General features: G+C 39.0%; 1 protein-coding gene across 6 annotated transcripts in view; it reads left to right on the top strand.

Annotated features, from left to right (window-relative positions):
- Positions 1 to 20,327, top strand: part of DDX24 (DEAD-box helicase 24) — a 37,945-nt gene that overhangs the window by 3,746 nt on the left and 13,872 nt on the right. The window contains exons 1-3 of one of the 6 annotated variants that reach the window (XM_087952121.1): positions 10,630 to 10,777; positions 18,068 to 18,199; positions 18,659 to 19,368. In XM_087952121.1, the coding sequence (XP_087808247.1) occupies positions 18,666 to 19,368 (703 nt within the window). In that variant the 5' untranslated portion in view covers positions 10,630 to 10,777; positions 18,068 to 18,199; positions 18,659 to 18,665. Of the gene's footprint in view, positions 1 to 10,601; positions 10,778 to 16,141; positions 16,433 to 18,067; positions 18,200 to 18,658; positions 19,369 to 20,327 lie in introns of those variants that run through there. The other 5 variants (XM_087952123.1, XM_087952122.1, XM_087952120.1 and 2 more) reach the window with 5 other exon arrangements.

The following is a 20,327-nucleotide window of genomic DNA, read 5'->3' as shown; positions in this document are numbered from 1 at the left end:
CACCAACCAGAAAGAGGGCAGACAAGGGGTGATGAGTATTAAAAGCACTGGCCAGAGTATCCAAGAGTATATCAGTGAGATGGCACCCAAAGAAGAACTGCTGAGAGAATGGCTACACAAGAGCAGACATGAGAGATTAAGCAGAGGAAACAGCATGATTAAACCAGAGCTTGCCTAGGATGTGCCATCAACAGATAGCTGAGGTAGCATATATTGGAAAGGGCTAGACTAAAAGATCTCATGGAGATACTCATCATAACAGCAAAATTACAGCACTAGGTACCTGTTCTGTAGAAGCAGAGGTCTACCACACTAGATAGGACTTGAGGTACAGAGTATGTAGAGGCCTCACAGTTTGACACATAGTTGCAGGCTATATGATATAGGTAAGAACAGCACACATTAAATGGCACAACCAAGTAGCTGGCATTATGTACAGGAACTTCTGCACAATACTGTATATTGAACAGATCAGGTCATCTCCCTACAGGAGAGATTACATAGAAGGTCATAGGAAACAGGAGGGTTACAATCCTGTGAGAATTACAGACAGGCAAGTAGGTACTAGGCAATCATCCAGACCTTGTGGTAGTAGACAAGGACCAGAAAACAGCAGTGATGATAGATGTAGCAGTGCCAAGTGACAGCAACATTAGGAAGCAGGAGTATGAGAATCTGGAGAAGAACTAGAGCCTGAAGGAGGAACTAGGGATGTTGTGAAAAGTAAAGATCAAAGTAGTTCTGGTGGTGCTAGAAGTCCTTTGGCCTGTGCCTTCTCAACTGGGAGAGTAGCTCCAATCCAGGAATGACATCAGAACTCTATGACCAATAGAGAGCAATGTTAGGAACAGCCAAGATACTGCACAGAATGTGATAGATGCCCAGAGATTGAGAAGACACATACCAGAGTGAGAAAGGAATTTTTTTTATAAAGATACCCTTTACTAAGGGAGCATTGCTTAAGGAGCAGATTTGTGACTTGGCACACAGCTCTTGCTAGAACAGCAGGTAGAGCCTATGGCAAACAGCTTTGGCTACTGCACCAGTTGCACCTCTACATGGAGCAGGGTCATCTTGCTGTGATGATTCATGCTCTCATCAACACCTGCTGTAGACAGTAAGGAAGATGCCCTTGATGGAAATATGCAAAAAACTGTAATCCAGGAAAAAGAGGCTGAAGCATTTTTTTAAGACCACAACAAAGAGTTAACATTTGTAAGCTGCTCAAGGAGATGCCTCTGCTTCATTGAATTATGAGGAGGAGGAGAAACAGCTCAATCGGATTTAGCTTTCTTGTGGAGTTCATTTTTTGTTCTGGTCTATCTAATGGGGCTTATATCTGCTTGACTAATGTAACACAGTCTATATGGGGTTGCTTTAAGTTCACTCAGATACAATAGGTTCAGAGTGCAATGTCCCATATGCTGACTGACATTCACCAATCTGAGCATATTACTCCAATGCTGCAGGGTTTATATTAGTAATCAATAAGATTTTGAGTGACCTTTAAAGTGCTGATTCTAATCTACAAACTCAAGATAGTCTTACATAGCTTGCTGCTTACTTATCTGCAGCAATGCATTCTCTAGATAAAACCAGTCCAATCAGGCCAGAAAAAAAAAATAGGAGGGACCCAATTGATGGAGGGGGCAGAGGGAGTGGGGGATCAATGGTGCCGTTTTTCAGTGTTTGTTTGGAGTAGCTACATAATGGACATTAGTTAGGTTTGACCCTAATTGCCTTCCAGAAGCTGCTCAAAACTTAGCTTTTCCAGAAGGCACTTATACATTGACCCCATTGTTATTTGGTTTGGTTAATTTAACATTCTTCATTGTCTTTTATTAGTATTTTTACTCTTTATTTTTCTTATGTACAATTATTTGTATTTATATACCCCTGAGAGTTCTTAGGGAATCAATGATCTATAAATGTAATCCATCATCATTATCATCATGTACTCTGTCATGGCCCCATCAGACCCTGGGTCTGCGGAGGAGGATGAGCCAGAGCTGGGGTCACAGAGGTCGAGGGGGCAGCCTCATTGGCTTTGGAGGAATATGGGGAAGAGTAGGTGTCCTTGGATTTGGGACAGTTCGCCAGCAGGGAAGAATGGGGGCAGGATGTTCAAGAGAGGGCAGGCAGTGGAGATGAGGAGCGACGAAGCTCAGGCGTTGAGCGTGGACTATCCCCTCCTGATCCCCGAGCATGGAGAGTGGAGAGGAGGCGGGAAAAGCGCAGACCGACCCGACAATTCAGGAGGAGAGCACTCCGCCCCTCTTCACAAGGCACATCTAGGGACTGAGATTTAAGGAAACACTGGGAAGGGGCGCTTGTTGGGAACAGACATTAAATTCGTGAGGTTTTGTATGCTATTGCCTATGTCTGGAGTTTGCTGGACTTCTTGCCTAGTTCCTTTGTTTCATGGAGCTCATTGCCTTGTTCCTTTGCTTCGTGCAACTCATTGCCTTATTCCCTTGCCTTGCTGGATTTCTTGGAAGCCAATGTACTAACAGCATTTTGCTGGACTACTCGCAGCCAGAGGCTGCTGGAGGTTTGAGTGTGAGCGTTTTGCTTCGGGACTTGCCATAAACATGGGAGTGTTCGGGGGGAAAGTTGGAACAATAAAGGGGAGTTTGAAGTATCAGCTGACTGTGTTGCCTCTGTACCTTGCCCCGGGTCATCACATATTCTAAAGAGAAGTTGAAATCAAGCATATGCTCCCCAATTAATTCACAATTAGCATCAGTATAATAATCAAGCTCCCTATAACCACCAGTTAATACAACCAATGCACATAAAGATGTCTGAAAAGTTCTTAAAAAGCAGTATTTTCGGTGCCTTCCTGAATACGGTATTAGTAAAACAAGGCTACCCTGATATGAGGCAAGATGCTGCAAATGGAAAGAGGCAGAGCAAGGGCTCATTTCTGATGCTTTACCTCTCCGTTTTTCTTAACATGAGTATTTGCAACATGCCCTCTCTGCTTTTTTGCATTGGTGGGCAGATTTTATTCAGAGCAGGTAGTCTCAGAGATAACCTAAGATCAAAGTCTGTAAGACTTTATTAGTGATTACTAGACCTTTGAGTTGGCATGTACTGGCCAATGCATCACCTGCAACAGAGATATTACAATTTCCAGGTGGACTTTCAGAGTAGCTTCATATAGAATCAGTCCCAATTATCTAAGCATGATGTGACAGCATGTAGGTAAACATAATGCATTTCATTGGACTCAGCAGGCAGGTGCACCAAGCAATAAACAACATTTTGCAATTATTAACTCTCTATATACAATAGAAATTACTAAATAATGAAAGTATTTTGTCACAGAAGAAATTAAGCTGGTGGTGCAAAGCCCAAACGGAAGAACAATCTGAATTTATTTCTAGATAATACAGGTAAATTTTAAGATCATTTGCCACAATCTCGTAACTTCAGAGGTTTGGGATTAATATTTTTCTTCCACAGCTAGGAATTTGCCCAGCACATCAGGATGATTCCACACTTGGAAAACTATCACAACTCTCTAACTGGGCAGGTAAATGCCATTAAGCTCTATGGGAATGTACATATCTGCAAAGAATTGTATCTTTATGAGGCAGCATTACGTGATTCACATTTTTTGAAGAAACGTCCCAGTTATTTGGTGTATATCAAAAATATGCCCCTTAAATTCCACAAAGTTATATATAGTCCTAGTATAAAACTAGAAGCCTTCTAAATACTGTTAAATACCAATGACCACAAAGTGAAGACAGTCGTGACCAAATTCAGTGAGAGTTGATAACCTGATGACATGAGCAGCCAGGAATAAAGACCATTTTATATTACAGGTAATATTGACAACCATGATTGAGCCCAGAATTATGGATATGACTCATGGCAGGTGTAAAGAGATTCACCATGTGACCTGACCCAATTTTATGACCACATTCTGGTTTTCCCATGTGTGGTTGTTAAGTAGCAGAAAGGGTCATAAAACAAGCAGGACTCCCTGTTAAAGGGGAGCAGGCAGATCCTCTATTCGTAGAAGGAAACTGTAGCACCCGACTGGGGAGAAGCTCAGATCTCTATATTAAATATAAAGATTACTATTGGACATTCCCAAGACAAAATGATGAATTTCTCTGAGCAGTCTGATATACAAGAAGCAACACTATTATGTTAATTTCCTCTTAATTATAGAGACAAAGAACAGGCAAAAGATGACCTAAGGCCTTATAGGGGAACTTCATTTGAGAAACAGACGAATAGAGCATAATGGAAACAAACGTACATTCTTCTATTAATTCTATGGGGAAATTAGGAAGTTGCCTCTTTTCAAGCTGCATACTGTGGTAATATTGGAAAGAAAGCCATTTTTCAACTTATTGGCAGAACAGAAGTGTAGTTATTCTCTCAAGGCATTCTACTGAATAGGCATGACCAGAGAAAAGGCCTGCCCTTAAAGAGATCTTCAGTTGAACAGATGCCAATGCTTTATTCTTTGTTTTTGTTAGTCTGTTCCTAAGGAAGATAATTAATAGAGAGGTCAAATTCAAACATTAAGCAACATCCTCCCCTTCACCTATGTTGTATTTATCTACAGCAAGCCATAGACAGCACAATCCAAGTTTTGTAAGAGAATATGTATTAGAGAATGAAAGAAGAGAAAACATGGGAAAACATAACAAAACCCGACCACATCAATGCATGCATGTATGAACCATGGTGGTGCAGTGAATGGAATGCAGTGATAAATAGTGAATGGAATGCAGTACTGCAGGCTACTTCTGCTGATTGCCAGCTGCCAGTAGTCTGGCAGTTTGAGTTTCAGCAGCTCAAGCTTGACTCAGCCTTCCATCCTTCTGAGGTTGGCAAAATGAGGACCCAGACTGTTGGGGGCAATATGCTGACTCTATAAACTGCTTAGAGAGGGCTGTAAAGCATTGTGAAGTGGTATATAAGCAAATCTCCTGAATCATATGGTGAACTGTATAAAAGGAACAACACACATACACAGACCATAATCAGACATGAGTGGGCAGAGGCAAGTAAAACATACAACTCACTTGCACCTACAGCTGATTTCTATCATGACATCATTATTTATTCTGTCATTCTAGCATGGTTAGTTGCAGAACCTATACCTCCCCCATCTGAGAAATCAAATGTGTGCCAATGTAGGGGAAAATGGCATTTGAGCCATTACACTACAGTGATGAAATGCTTTGTCAAAAGCAATTCATCTCCTTATGGATTTAAGTGGGCTGTAAAGATACATTCCTTCCACACTTTACAGTTTATGGTTTATGACATTTTTTGGATAGACCATTGATTTTATGATACTTTATGCCAGTGGTCCCCAACCTTTTTTGTGCCAGGGACCAGTTTCAAGCAGAAACACTTTTTCAAGGACCGGGGGGCGGGGGAGTCCGAGTTTGGTGGTTTGCTTGCAGACGTTTCATTACCTGACTAGGTAACATCTGATGTTGTTACCTAGTCGGGTAATAAAACGTCTGCCAGCAACCACCAAGTTCAGGGAGCGCCAATGCCTCCTCATTGCAACCCTGAGCAACAGATATTCTCTTCTATTGGGACATTTAAAACGGAGGGTTTCAGCTGCAGATTCAGGAACTGCGCCGGGCTGAGGAGCGCCTTCAAAACTGAGCGCTGGGCGGTGGCGGCCCACGGCTGTCTCCGCGGCTCAGGACAAGTCCCTGCAGGGCGGCTGAGAACCCCCGCCTCTCGGCCCTGCCACCCTCAGCCCCATCCCTCAGGTGTCTGCCTCGTTCCTCTCTCAGTCGCTCTCTCGCTCCTCCACCAGCCCAGGAAGAAACTGCTTCAAAGAAGCCGGCAGGGTGGCTTTTCCTGTCGGCGCAGCTCTTCCGAAGCGCCCGTTCACCCCCACCCCACCACCCACGGTTCAATCCAGTGCTCCGTTCTGCCTGCCTGCCTTCGTTTCTGGTGGTTTCAGAGCACAGCTCCTCCGAGCACCCGTTCACCCCCACCCCGCCGCCCATGGTTCAATCCAGTGCTCCGTTCTGCCTGCCTGCCTGCCTGCATTTCTGGTTGTTTCGGAGCAGCTTCGGCTGAGTAAAAGAGGCGAATAGTTATTATTCTCAGCCGAAGCTGCTCCGAAACAAACGAAGGCAGGCAGGCAGGCAGAACGGAGCACTGGATTGAACCTGGATTGATTGGCGGGGGGGGGGTGAACGGCGCTGGGAGCTGCGCTGACAGGAAAAGCCACCCTGCCGGCTTCTTTGAAGCAGTTTCTTCCTGGGCTGGTGGAGGAGCGAGAGAGCGACTGAGAGAGGAACGAGGCGGGAGGAAACCGAAGCCACTGAGCCGGAGAGCAGGACAGGCTTTGGTTGCTTCCTCCCTCCCCTTCTTTCATTTGTGTCCTTGATCCCTGATCCCAGCAGCATTCACCGAAGGCGAAGAAAGCCGCCATTTTTATTTTATTTTTATTTTCTTTACGGCCCGGTGCAAAGTGATCCACGGACCAGTACCGGTCCGCGGCCCGGTGGTTGGGGACCCCTGCTTTATGCTAACTGCTATGCAAATATTGTTATATTTAAATAAATACTGGTGGTTTAAGCTTTTTGCAATTTGGTGCTGTTTGGATGGGTATTGTGAATTTTCTTTCATGTTTACAATGACTATGAAAACAGATTAACTGATGCGTACCCAGTGGCATACGTTTTGCAATTACTAAGACCGATGCTAGTGTTTTGTTAACATTTTTATTGTTTGTGGCCCTGAAAAGGACCATTTAGGTAACCAAACATGGTTACTAATATGAAGTTGGCCAGCCCTTATTGCTTATCACCAGGTGGCATCACTTCAGCATAGACTGTATAAGGTGATCGACTTTTTCTGCTGTTGCCCTGGCTTTATGGAACATTATTCTCTCGGAAGTGGCCTCATTCCTTTTAATTTTCTAGAAGCCCCTTAAGACCTGGTGGTGTCATTAGGCCTGAACTTCCTAGGTAATTGGTGAAATAATGAGATGGTTCCAATGTCATTGATACATGCTCTTCACTCAATGTATATTTTTTGTTTTGTGCCTTTTCCAATTCTTCATTTTTAATAAAAATAATTGTTTTTGTACACACTGCATTGTTTTTAACTTTGTTGTATGCCACCCAGAGTCACATGTCTGTGAGATGGACAGCCATTTAGTATGACAAAAGAAATAATCAACTTTATTATTGCAGTAATTCTGGCCCCTCCTTCCCTTTGCCAAAAATCTCTTGTTTGCAGTCTTTGCCTGTGTGTCACATTGTAAGAGAAGCTGTTTCAGCCATCTGTCTGTCTTCATACATAATTCAAAAACCACCATCATCTTTTCTTTGCCAAGATGCTCTCTCAAAAGCCTTCAATCACAGAAGAGAAAATTACATGCTTTGTCTCCTTACAGTGCACTTGCCACCAATATCCATTTTGAACATCCCCTCCAAAGTATTTCTCTCAATTTAAAAAAAATGGAGAAAGTAATACAGCAAAGAATAAGTAAAGAAAACCACTTGAGGTAGCATTTAAATTCATATTGATAACTGCATTAAGAACACTGACTTGCTGGGCCAGAATAGCAAAAATGTAAAGGAGAAATGATATGCGCTGCAGTGTGTAACCTTTGAATAATTCAAACTAGGTGTTGTTACCAAAAGTTTTATTTTAGGATGATTGAGTGTAAATGGAAGGCAGACATTCACTTTCTGCCTAGTATAGTTGAGCTGAAAAGGGCATTTTAGTAACTGCATCCGACTATAAGTACAGTCTATATAAATGACCTTTGTGATCACCTTATTAGCAACTGCGTCCTCTTCGCTGATGATGTATTCAACACCACGGTCAATGCTACCGTCCTTCAAAAAGACGGTAATTATGTGTCTGAATGGTCTAAAGGTTGGAAACTCAAAATCTCGACCAACAAATGGTCTGTCCTACACATTGGTAAAAAAAATCTCAACAACACAAGAGCACACAACAGAAATAAGGTATAAACTTAATGTAAACCACTTCAAACTTGATTGCAGGAAGTACGATTTCAGCAGCAGAGTGGTCAATGTCTGGAACTCACTACCTGATTCTGTTGTCACCTGCTCAAACCCCCACTCCTTTACCCTCAAACTAACCTCTATTGACCTCACCCCATTCCTAAGAGATCTGTAAGAGGCGTGCATAAGCGCACAATCGTGCCTACCATCCCTGTCTATTGTCTCCAATTATTAGTTCCTATTTCTTATATTTAAACATGTTTATTCTTGTTTCTATTGTAAGCTTTTGACAAAATTAATAAATAAATAAAAAATAAATAAGTAGAGTCCATAGCAGTAGATTGCACAAATGGGGCTGAAATACTAAAGAAAGAAGAATTCATGATAAGTGGGGTGCCTCAGGCAGGTGAGGGAAGTCTGGTGTAGGCTGCACATAACTTTCTCTGTGCTCAGGGGTTGAAAAACTTAATTGAATTCTGGCAAGGAGGATTTTTAGCTCCTGAGCAGAGAGCCAATGCAGTAAGAAAAAAAAATACAAGATATCTCAGGAGGATGGAGGACCTGGTGCAGCCAAACCCGAGTCTCTCTCTTTGTTCAGACTGAAAACCTGCAAAGATTTCAGCAGATTTTTCAGCTCCTAAGTGGAGCCTCTCAGAGTCTCCCTCACTCTCCTGAGGCACTCCATGCTACTTACCTAGGGCCCCATCCATTTAACAACCCACATAATTGCTTAATGAACATAAAAGGGAGTGCCAGGATTGTGGTTGTTGAGCAAAGAAGTCATGGGTACTCAACATGATGTCTCATTTAACAACCTCTTTGCTCAGTGATAGATCCCAGTCCCAACTGTGTATATAAGTTGAGGGCTATCTGTGCGAGCCATTTCCAATTAAAGTGATAAGAAATGAAGCAGACAAATCCAGTGTGCCTTTGAAAGCTCCAAACTGCAGCTTTACCAAAGCTGATTCTTCTGGCTCCCAGAGCTCTGAAACCTGAGAGAGATTGCTAAATGTACTGTCTTCTCATAGTCATAATCTACATGGAGCCATGTGAACAGTCCCAAGTGCTCCTTTATCCCAAGAGGAGTCCAAGCAGCTGATTCTTTTCCACCATAGTTGCCAACTCCATTTCTTAGAGAGCTGTCTTTAGTTTGCCACTGCTTCTATAGGAGTCCTTTCTACAACTCTTAGCAACATGTGAACAGGATATAACCTATGGGCTAATAAAGAAACTAAACTTAAAAAGTATTAGAAAGTATTTTAACTTCTTTTGCTTTTTATATTTTGGGATGTTTTGTGTCCCATGATAATCACATAAATTTGAGTCCACAGCTCTATTTATGAAATTTAATCCATTAAATTCATAATTTCACTACAAAATCAAACAAGACTATTGCCGAGACCATATCTTGGTCTTATTATATTGCAGTTATCTACAGTTTAACATTTTGCAAGGAGTTTGTTATCTGAATTGCAGTTGGAACTAATTCTGGTTTTACTAGTTGAAAAGAACTTTTCCGTCTTCTTGCTCAAGGATTTCCAGATGCTCCTTCATAATCCTTTAGATATTAGCCTATGTTAGCTAACCACCTAACATCAGATTAAAAGCATAAACTATTCTTAATTCAATTATGAACATGCAAATATCCAGATGGACAAAAGATGCTAGTAAAAATCTCACTTTCATCTACTGGTCATTCTAATTGTTTTAGCTTAGATATAGGCCCTAGTCACGTGAACAGTCAATATAGTTATCACAATAGCCATCAACCGATCATGTCTAATTTTCCTCCATGTAGTAGTACAGTAAAGGGATGTGTGGGGAAAACATCTGATTACTTGCCCCAAATTTTTTCCCATGCAGTTGCAAATACAAATTAACCTCAGCGAAAAATCTCAGCCATGTCTGCTTTGGCCATAACATCCATCGCGTGTTAACAGTAGTTATAAGCGCTGTAAAATTTTTAAAAAAACACAGACACAAACTCATCCAACTCAGATTTTTCCTTGCTTCTCATTTAAAATTTATTTTTTATTTATTTATTTTATTTGATTTGCCAATTGTTTACAAGACAATAAGTATAAATGTATACATAGTTGTGAATACATGAAATGGCTACATATAAGAAAAATAAAGAATAAGAGAAACAATAGGACAGGGACGGTAGGCACGTTGGTGCGCTTATGCACGCCCCTACAGACCTCTTAGGAAAGGGGTGAGGTCAATAGTAGACAGTCTAAGGTTAAAGTTTTTGGGGTTTGGGAAGAAACTACAGAGTCGGGTAGAGTATTCAGACATTGACCACTCTATTGCTGAAGTCGTATTTCCTGCAATCAAGTTTGGTGCGGTTGACTTTGAGTTTGTATCTATTGTGTGCTCTTGTGTTGTTATGGTTGAAGCTGAAGTTTGACCATTCTGATACATAGTCAAAATCAGCGAATCTCTCATTAATCGTTCATATTACCAATGCAGGTGGTAATCGGTGGGAATAATAATAGTAATAGTAATAATTATGGTGATGATGACGATAACGATAATAATTTTTTTAAAAACGCTGCAGCCTTTATTGCAAAAGAAACGACCACCTCTTTTAATCAGGCTTTGGTATCTGTGGGCGCCGGATGATGACGTCAATTTGTCATGGATGCTCCCGAAAAGCCTCCACGTGGTATAGTTTCCGGGAAGCATCGCTGTAGAGTTCGGCAGTGGCTGGGACAAGAGAGTTTTTCGGATGGTGTAAATGCGTTTTGAGCGGCTTTTAGGTCCGTAAACGATCTGAAGTACCTTCTGAACGGGTAAAGGAATACGGGGGAGAGGGTTGTTATCCGATCAGAGGTAGTTGAAAGGATAAGGAAGAAAGCAGTTACAAATGTGACGGGTGGCGGCGGATACAGTAATAGAATCGTCCTACTTTTCCCCTTTTAGATTCATGTTACTAAAGCTGTTTTCTACGTGTCATGAAGCCGCCTTGTAAGGCTTCATCCCTAAACACATGTATTTCTACTTAAATACCGACCTTTTAGAAGCCCCGGGATGGAATTCACGCTTTGCTTTATGAACGCCAATCTCGTATACTATCCTATCAGTAGGCATTTTCGGAAGTTAAGCAGTTAGTATTGTAACTGGCTCAAAATCACCCAGAGAGATTTATAGGTGAGCAAAATGATAACGGGGGTTTGGAGGGGGTGTTATTCTATTTTGATTGAGACAGTTTAGCTTGATATTTATAAAACTCTGCGTGACATGAAGAAAATGGACGGGGAGAAATTTGTCTCCCTCTCTGGAACGGTACAAACCCTCTAAAACTGATTGGGAGATAATTAGAACAGGCAAAAAGAAAGGATTTCTTTACACAATATGTGCGGTACCATGCAATCAGTAACATCCACTACTATGGATGGTTTTAAAATAAAATTGGATAAGTTATAGGGAAGGGAAAGGTTGATAAGAGGCTATCATTTAATTTTTATCAGTTTCAAGGAAGCACAGGAGAGGAAGGATGTGCATCCATCTCCTACTTCTGAGGACTCCAGGCCTTTTTTATTATTATTATTGTGACAAATGAATCCTGGACTAAAGTAGATTAATTTTTTACAATAGAACTTTGAAATTGTAAAATATCTAAAGGGTATAGTTAGGATTGGCGAGTTAGTCAGGAGAGGATATTGATATATTCCCAAAAAGCATAACTTTTAAAAAAAAATCAGGATAAGTTTAATTGTTTGCAGTGGCAAGAGTAAGACCTATCACCTTAATTTTCAAATGTTAAAAGAGTTTATTTTATTCATTACATGTAACTGCAGGCAATTAAGAACACAGCAATCTCAAATGTTAAAAGCCACTTCCTGACGAGGACATTATCAGTGTAGGACAGGGGTCCCCAACCGCCGGTCCGCGAACCGGTACCGGTCCGCGGAACAAGTCTTACCGGGCCGCTGGTTGCTGGGCACCGCCATCTTTTTTTGGTAAAAAAGTGCTTCCGGTGAGCTTTTCCGGTAGAAAGCTCACGGAAGCACTTTTTCATCAAAAGATGGCGGCGCTAGCTTCGATGAGCTTTTCCGGGTAGAAAGCCATTTCTACCCGAAAAAGCTCACCAGAAGCGCTATGCCGCCATCTTTTCGTCAAAAAGATGGCGGCGCCCAGTTGATGCCGGTACCGGGCCGCGGCGCCCAGCTGATGCCGGTACCGGGCCGCGGCGTCAAAAAGGTTGGGGATCACTGGTGTAGGAGACCTTCACTCAGCCATGATGTTTAATAAATGTTGGGATAACCATCTTCTTCTGTTGGTACACCATCTTCTTAGAATGATGTTGTGAAAATAAAGTTGGAAGTGGCAATGTGTGATATTGGGTGTTTTGGGGAGAAGAGGCAGAATGAAAATGAATAATATATTAAAAATTAAGAATACACATATACTAATAGAATAGATAAGATATATAACCACTCATTTTGGTTTATGGCTTTGTTCAGTGAAGTTAGCCAATTATGCATTCAGTAAACTGTACTTAGGCAAATTATGGTTTGGCATCCAGTTTTACAGTTTCAACAATCTAAATGGTTACTTTATCTAGTTATAAAATTAATATTGTCATGTTATGAATCCCTTAATTTTCACTAATATTTGATGGTATTTATTATACTGGTATAGTTAAACCTGTCACTGAATCCCTTTTATAAGGGAATATATTCCAAACATATTTCTTCCCACTTCTATCTGTGTAATTAATATATATGCTTTAAAAGTATTTCTATTTTTTTAATCTTAGTTCATTGCTTATCACCATTTTTTTAAAATAAAGTTTTATTTGGGTTTTCACACATACAAAATGCAAGTAAAACATCTTTTTTGAAAATAGCATGGTCCCGGGTTGAACTTCTTTATACAGACACAAAACTCAATTTCATGCTCCTTTTTGTGTTCTATTCCATATCTTATACTATTCTACATTTTCTATATAGTTTTTCCCCTCCTTTAATTTTCTCAATTTTATTTTGATTATCTCATCTCAATTCAAATCATTATATTTATACTCTTGTCTGTTCTGTTTCAATTTCATATTATCTTTTCTCATTAAACAAATTTTCTCCTGTAATTACTAATTGGAGTATGACACCTTTATATCTTTTAATTACATCCATTCAACTCTTATTTAAACTTCAATATATACCTTAAGGTTATGACCTGTAATATAATACATAATGCATAACTTCCACTCGAATTCTGCTTGGTACATTCTAATAATACACACTATATTCTTTTTTTAAAAAAGATTATAAATACATGTAATTATAAACCCTCATTCCATTCCAATTCAGTTCTAATCATTAATAATCATTAAAATCTTAACATCTAACACTTCTTTTCAATTAAATATCATACTTCCTTAAAGACACATATAATCTCCATAATTAATTTTTACCTTATTTCTCTTCACATATGTTTTGTAAATCATTAAATATTCATTTTGTTACATTTATTTATTGACAAGCATTCTACTTAATTACGATAGCTATTTTATCAAACATTTTAATAATACATTGTTTCATATTTTCTAAAATTATTTCTGTTTCTAATATAACAATACTATCTTATCTGCCTTTGCAGAATCCCTTTTTCCCTTAAATTTTCACCCGTTATCTCTAAATAGGCCCTGTTTCTCTATATTTTGTTTCTGTTGTTTATAACTTCTTTTCCTTTCTTTCTTCCCTCTCCTTTTTACCCCCTTGTCTCTCTACTTCTAATTTTCTCTTCTGCATTTCCCTCTTCTATTGCTTTCTGATTTTATACTTATTTTTCACTCTATTTTGGGGGGGAGTTGTTTTTCCCAATCTTAAACTTTCCATTCTCTTCCCTCCTTTCCTTTTTTCCCCCCACTTAAGATTACTTGTTCATTAAAGATGGCTTCTTCTTTGTTGCAATCTTCTTGTTCTGCAGGCATTTCTTGTTGTTTCTCATAATTCCAAATCTCCATTTCTAAAAACTGAAATACGAAGCCAAAAGAACCTCTCCCTTCTTGTGCATCTTCTTTGTACTTTTTAAGTTCCATTTTCAGTTCTTCTAAAAGTGGAGCCATTTTAAACAGTTTTAAACAACCACCCAATTGATTTTAGTCATTCAAATACAATAACCAAAAATTGAGAAATCATCAAGTAATCCAAATAGTCCCAAGTTATTTCTTCTTATTTCTTTTTCCACTTTCTCTTCCTGGGGTTTTTGTTGCGATATTTCAGTTGAAATGTATCTTTTGGAAGTCTTGTTGAGATTTTGCTGTAAGTTCTTTTTAATTCCAGACAGTCTCCTCCCTTCCAGATCCTGCCCTTTTATTCTTTTTCTCTCCTGTTTTCAAAAGCTTTTGATTATCCAGAAATCTTTATTATCCCTTTGACTTTTTATTTTCAGCATTAAATGCCTACTAATGTCAAAGTGGATTTTTTTCCAATTTCTTGCTTAAGTCTCTTAGCTGTCAGTATAGGAAAAGGAGAAAAAAAAAACCAAATCTTTTCCCTTTTGTCTCTCCTTCGCAACTTAAAAATCTTCTTAGGAAACAATGTTATTGTTTTTTTTTTAAATAGTTTAAATTCCAGGGTACCTTATTTGTTGCTTTTGCTGTTTGACCCGGTCAACCAAAACTTTCTCTTCTTATCTTCCTCCTGCACATTCTTTTCTGGTCGAGTTCTTCTTTGTGGTGGCCATTTTTGACTACCATTACAACCACCTTTGGGAAAGGGAGTAATGGCCAGCTGGGGAGGAGAGATGCGGCTCTCCTCAACCCTGCAGGCAGTCTCCCCCTTCTTCACCACCTCTACAGGGTGGCTTAGCCCCGAAACCAGCCGGCTCGGGGCGCTCCAGCGGCGAGCACGGATTGAAGCCTCGCAGAGACAAGGTTTCGGTCTGTCACCGAAGAAGCTCAAACCAGAAGTCGCTTACCACCAATTTTTAAATCTTTAGTCCAGGGTACAGTTGCCAGTAATTATATAAGTTGCATGTGAATAATGCCTGCAATTAAAAATCTACAGCTGAGACCAAAATTGAGAATGCTGTACAGAACAAAATATGCAGAACCAAATGTTCAAAAACAAAGAAGACAGCATAGGCATATGAAGGCCATATTGAGGCCTGTTGAAGTAGGAGTATTCCTAGGACAGATTTTTTTTCTTCCTAAAAGAATTAGTAACAATAAAGCTCCAGTAGTTATTATGTTTTTAAAAAATGGACTTTCAGTATTGTTAAAGATAAACTATCATTTCTGCTCATAATATGTACAGTTAGTCCTTGACTTACAACTGTTTGTTTAGTGACTGTTTGAACTTACAATTACAACAGCACTGAAAAAAGTAACTTATGACCAGTTTTCACACCTACAATTATTGCAGCATCCCCGTGGTCATATGATAAGAATTCAGACAGGTAGCAACCGGCATGAATTTATGTCAGATGAGGATCCTGGGATCATGTGATCCACTTAACTGTAGTGATTCATTCCACAACTGTGGCATAAAATGGGGCAAAATTCACTTAAGAACTGCCTTACTTAGCAACAGAAATTTTGGGCTCAATTGTGATCAAAAGTTGAGGATGACCTGTATATATATTTTCTTGGAAGAGGAAAGACCCATTAGATTCTTGTTTTTCTGGTTGTTTTGTGACTCTCTTCAGTTTACATGTTTGACATTTAATATTAGCATTCTGACATCATTTGATTTGGAGAAGTGATCTGCAAAGTTTTACTGACAAGGATTATTGTTGAAGAATAGTGATATAAAATAAAATCTAGATTTGTTTTTTAATTTCTCCTGTCCTGGGAGAGGGATTGTCTTTATGGAAAAAAAAATCTTGTGTTTTAGAATTGATACTATGGTTTCTGTATTTAGCATTTCAAATTGGCAAACAATGTGCCGCTGATTTGGAGACATCCCGCTATTAAAATTTGAAACTCACAATTGCACAGACAAACAATGTTCTGGGGTATTATTTATTTCTCTATATATTTCAAGTATTTTTATGCCTCATTAGCTATTCAGCTCTAAGTGCCTTATGATTGCACATAGCTCTTCATCTTGTAGATTGCCTAGCCTGCATTAGGATTTCTCTGTGTATGTGTGCCTGCATGTATGTATTGACTCCTATCCTAGCAACTACCTGGGCAAGTCTCTGCAGTTTCCTTGGAAAGGTTTTAGAAGTGGTCTGTCATGGCCTGCTTCTTAAGGCTGAGAGTGAGTGAAGATCACCCAACTGATGTTTTGCTTAAGGCAGGACTAGAACTCATGATCTCTTGCTATTTATTTATTCCTTTGCTAACTTTATTATTTTTACAAATAACTCGAGGGGGGTGATCATATCCAATTTATCTTCCTCTTCCTCTTTTGCCCTACAACAACAACCCTGTGAGGTGGGTTGGGCTAAGAAAAAGTGACTGGCCCAAAGTCACCCAGCTGGCTTTCATGGCTAAGGTAAGATTAGAACTCATGGTCTCTGGGTTTCTAGCCTGATGTCTTAATCACTGCACCAGATTGGCTCTAGAATTTTTTGTTGTTGTTGCCTTCAAGTCAGTACTGACTGCTGGGAACTGCCTGGCCTACTTCTTGCATTCTTCTTGGCAAGATTTTTGGGAAATAGTTTGCCATTGCCTCCTTTCTAAGACTAAGAAGGAATAATAGGCCAAGGTCACCCAACTGGCTAGCTTCATGCCTAAGGCAGCACTAGAAATCAATCTCCCAGTTTCTAGATTGGTGCCTTACATAACATTATTCTCTTTAAGCGTTGACACTAAAGTTAAAATAGGGACAAAAAGACTAGTTTGCAATCTTTCATTCATCAACTACTTTAAATACAGATTGGCACTTCTATCCACAGTACTGTAGTGTTGAAGGCTATACTATATGTAGGCATGTATTATAAATATATTTGAGTTACGTTTTATTTTTTAAGATGAAAATAGTTAAACTGATGATAGTTCTTTTCTGGTGAGGTAACTTCAGGTTGTCCTCGACTTAGTTTGTTTAGTGACCATTTGAACTTAAAACAGCACTGAAAAACAATGACTTATGACTGCTTTTCACATATACGACTACTACAGCATCCCCATGGTCACATGATCAAAATCCAGACACTTAGCAATTGACTCATTTATAGCGATTGCATGTGATCATCTTTTGCAACCTTCTGACAAGCAAAGTCAATGGGAAAGCCAGATTTACATAACAACCATTTTATTAACAACAGTTGCAGTTATTCACTTAACAACTGCTGTTGTTAAATGGCGCAAAACTCATTCAACAATTGTCTTGCTTGGCAACAGAAATTTTGGGCTCAACTGTGGTTGTAAGTCAAGGAATATCTGTACTTGGTTGTACCAGACCACACATCTAATATTCTGTTTTTAATAATGGCTATTGAAATGTCGTTGAGAAGCTCAAAAATACCTTAAAACCATTAAGTTTTTACCTGCTCCCAGCATCTATGTATCTAGAAATTGCATTTAACTAAGAGGATAACAGTTATTATAAGGGAGGACCATAGGTCAAGAACTGGACATAGGTTGCATGTAGAAAATCCTCAGTTCAAATCAAGGTATTTTAAAATAGAGCTGACAAACTCCTCTCTTTACTTGGGTTCATGCAGAAATGGAAAAACTGAAATTCTCATTGGGCATACCCAATGGTGAAGAACGATGTGAGGGATTACACATAAATTTGTAATCTGGAGAAAACAATAATGAACAAGGTTCATCTATGGCTTATTCAACACATCAACTTCCAACGTGTATTCAGATGGCAGTTTTGTACCTAGGCAGGAAAAGAGTCTGAAGGTTGCTAAACAATCACACTAAATAGTTAACCAGAAAAATGAGTTCTATTTTTAAGCTTGTGAGTTTTAAAGTGTCTCCTATTATGGAAACCTAAGAAAAGAACTCAAATTTTGCTATTTTTCCCAAATAAGTAGCAAAATGAATATTTGTACTTCAATTTCATCATATTTAGCCCTGCTTTTATAACTGAAAACATGAATTGCTTAATTAAGACAAATCGTACTGCATAGCTAAGATAAATTTTAATCAAAGCTGCCATCTGTGTATATTTTTCCAGCATTGTCATTCCTTATCTGATCCCAGCATGAGTGCAAGAGTTTCAGAGGACACATAAAACTTCTCTGCAGAAAAAAAAGGTTCTATGTCTTAAAGGAAAAATATAGAAGGAGAAATAGACTAGATGTTACTAGTGAGTAATTTTAATTCATTGCTTTTAAACTAATCCTTTAGTAAGGAACACTCTTAAATGGGAAAGTGTTGTGATTATATAGGGAGATTGAATTTCTTAAGGCAGAAATGCTGGCTGCAACCAACAGTTACATAGCTCCAAAACTGAAAAGCAAAAAATCTAAATATCTGTTATAATTAATAATTAATTATTGTGAATATAAAGAGAGTCTCCTTATTGATAGAAAGCAGTTTAGCTTACTAGTTTCATCTTAACATGTAGTAAATATTCTTATCTAGCCTTGCCATGTTGAGTAATTTGTGACAGATTGAGATGTGGCAGTCTGAGAGATACTGTAGGCTAAACACTCTTGAGTGAAAATTCCATATTGATGGGGTAGTAATTCAATCATCTTTAGCTGTCTGGCTCGATTATAAACTCCTAGCCTTACTTTCAGTATTTCTCTTCCTTTGTTTAAAGGTCCATTATGAAGCTTAAAAGAAACAAATTTAAAGCATCATCTAAACCGAAACAAAAAGGCATCAAAGTTACAGGGCAATGGAAACCCATTGAGATCGACCCAAATCTCTTTGCAGATGAAGAGCTTGGAGGCATAGTATGTTTTGAAGAGCTTACCAATTACCAGCTGGTCTCTTCCTTGAAAGAGGGAGAAGAAAAATCTACAAAAAGAAAATTTAATGATGAAGAGCTTGAAAAAGTATGTCCCACCACTCCCCCCAAAAAGAGGAAAAAGAGGAAAAATTTAGAACATGGAGAAAGGAAGAAGGAGGAACTTGAAGTAGAAGAAAAAGTAATTGAACAGGATGCCAGTTGCAAAAAAGCCCTTGTTAAGTATGAGCGACATGATTATGAGCCAACGGAAGTGACTAGCCTGGAAAGAAAACCTGCAAAGAAAAAGAACAGGGGGAAAAAGAAGAAATCATGTTCTCCCCAAAATGTTCTTGAACCAGCTGGAGCTTCCAAAAAAGCTAATAATTGGGCAGCCAAAGTCTTATCAACCAAATCAGATCACAAAATGGATGTTTCTGCATGGAACAGCCTCTTTGTTCCTAAGCCTGTCCTTTCGGCATTGAGCGAATTGGGGTTCAGTACCCCAACTCCCATCCAAGCACTGACTCTACCATCTGCCATTCGAGATAGCATGGATATCCTTGGTGCTGCTGAAACAGGTATGCCTCCATACCATAAAACATGGAAATACAAATAATAAAAATACTGCTTTTTGTATGTGCTCTATTCTACTGTTCTGGGTTTTGTATTTGGTGAATTGACAAATGCACAGCAAAAATGTGAAGACTCGTTCCTTTTTTGTTTGGGAACGTAGTAAAAATATTCGAACAGGGTCTGGAGAAACTGGAGAGGTTGAAATGAGTGGTAAGGACTGCAGGGATTTACTTTATTGATTTCCATCGCTGGCAAAATAGGTACAAGTGTGTAACCTTATTCAAGTAACAGAATTTAGCCCTCGGAACAAAATCTGGGTTGCTTGGGAACAAAAACTGTTTCTGTTTTGTTTTTGTGAACAATTCTATCTGTTGCTAGCATGTTTATACAGTGTAATTGTTTTTGCTGCTTTGGCACATACTGGTCCTGTAACAAAAAAAGCAGTAATATTTTTTGGGGTGGCTTACATGGAAAGGCTGACACATTCTCAGAATGCAAGATAGTTCCTCTGATATGCTTCATTATTGATCAAAAGGAAGTTTCTAAAATTCTGAAATATTAATTACCAATCAATACAAACTAATCAAACTGATACTATTCTATTTCTGGCTGTGCCTGATAAGATGTCATTTAAGTGAAATTAATAGGCTTAATAGACTTAAGTAAAATTAATAGTCTCCTTTCATTCATGTTGCCTTTCACAGCCCAGGGATCTACAGGAGCTTGGGTTTTTGTTTTTTTAAAAAAGGATTATTCATTCAAGCCTTTTTAACCTTGATAGAAATAATTGAATGGCCCATTATTCAACAACTGACATGTACTTAATATATTTAATGAATTAAATATTATTTTACATCTTGTTCTTTTCCTGGCTTCATCTACATTTTGAGCACAGCCCCCAAAACATGGCATCTCACAGACTGGTCATTGGTCACTCAAAAGTGGGTCCTTCCTTCCTATAATG

The sequence above is a fragment of the Notechis scutatus genome, chromosome 1 (genome assembly GCF_049901735.1).
Source record: "Notechis scutatus isolate UNSWTSFEM ecotype Mainland chromosome 1, rNotScu1.2, whole genome shotgun sequence".
NCBI lineage: Eukaryota > Metazoa > Chordata > Lepidosauria > Squamata > Elapidae > Notechis > Notechis scutatus.
The sequence above is the reverse complement of the archived record's forward strand: the minus strand, read 5'-3'. Positions and strand labels throughout refer to the sequence as shown.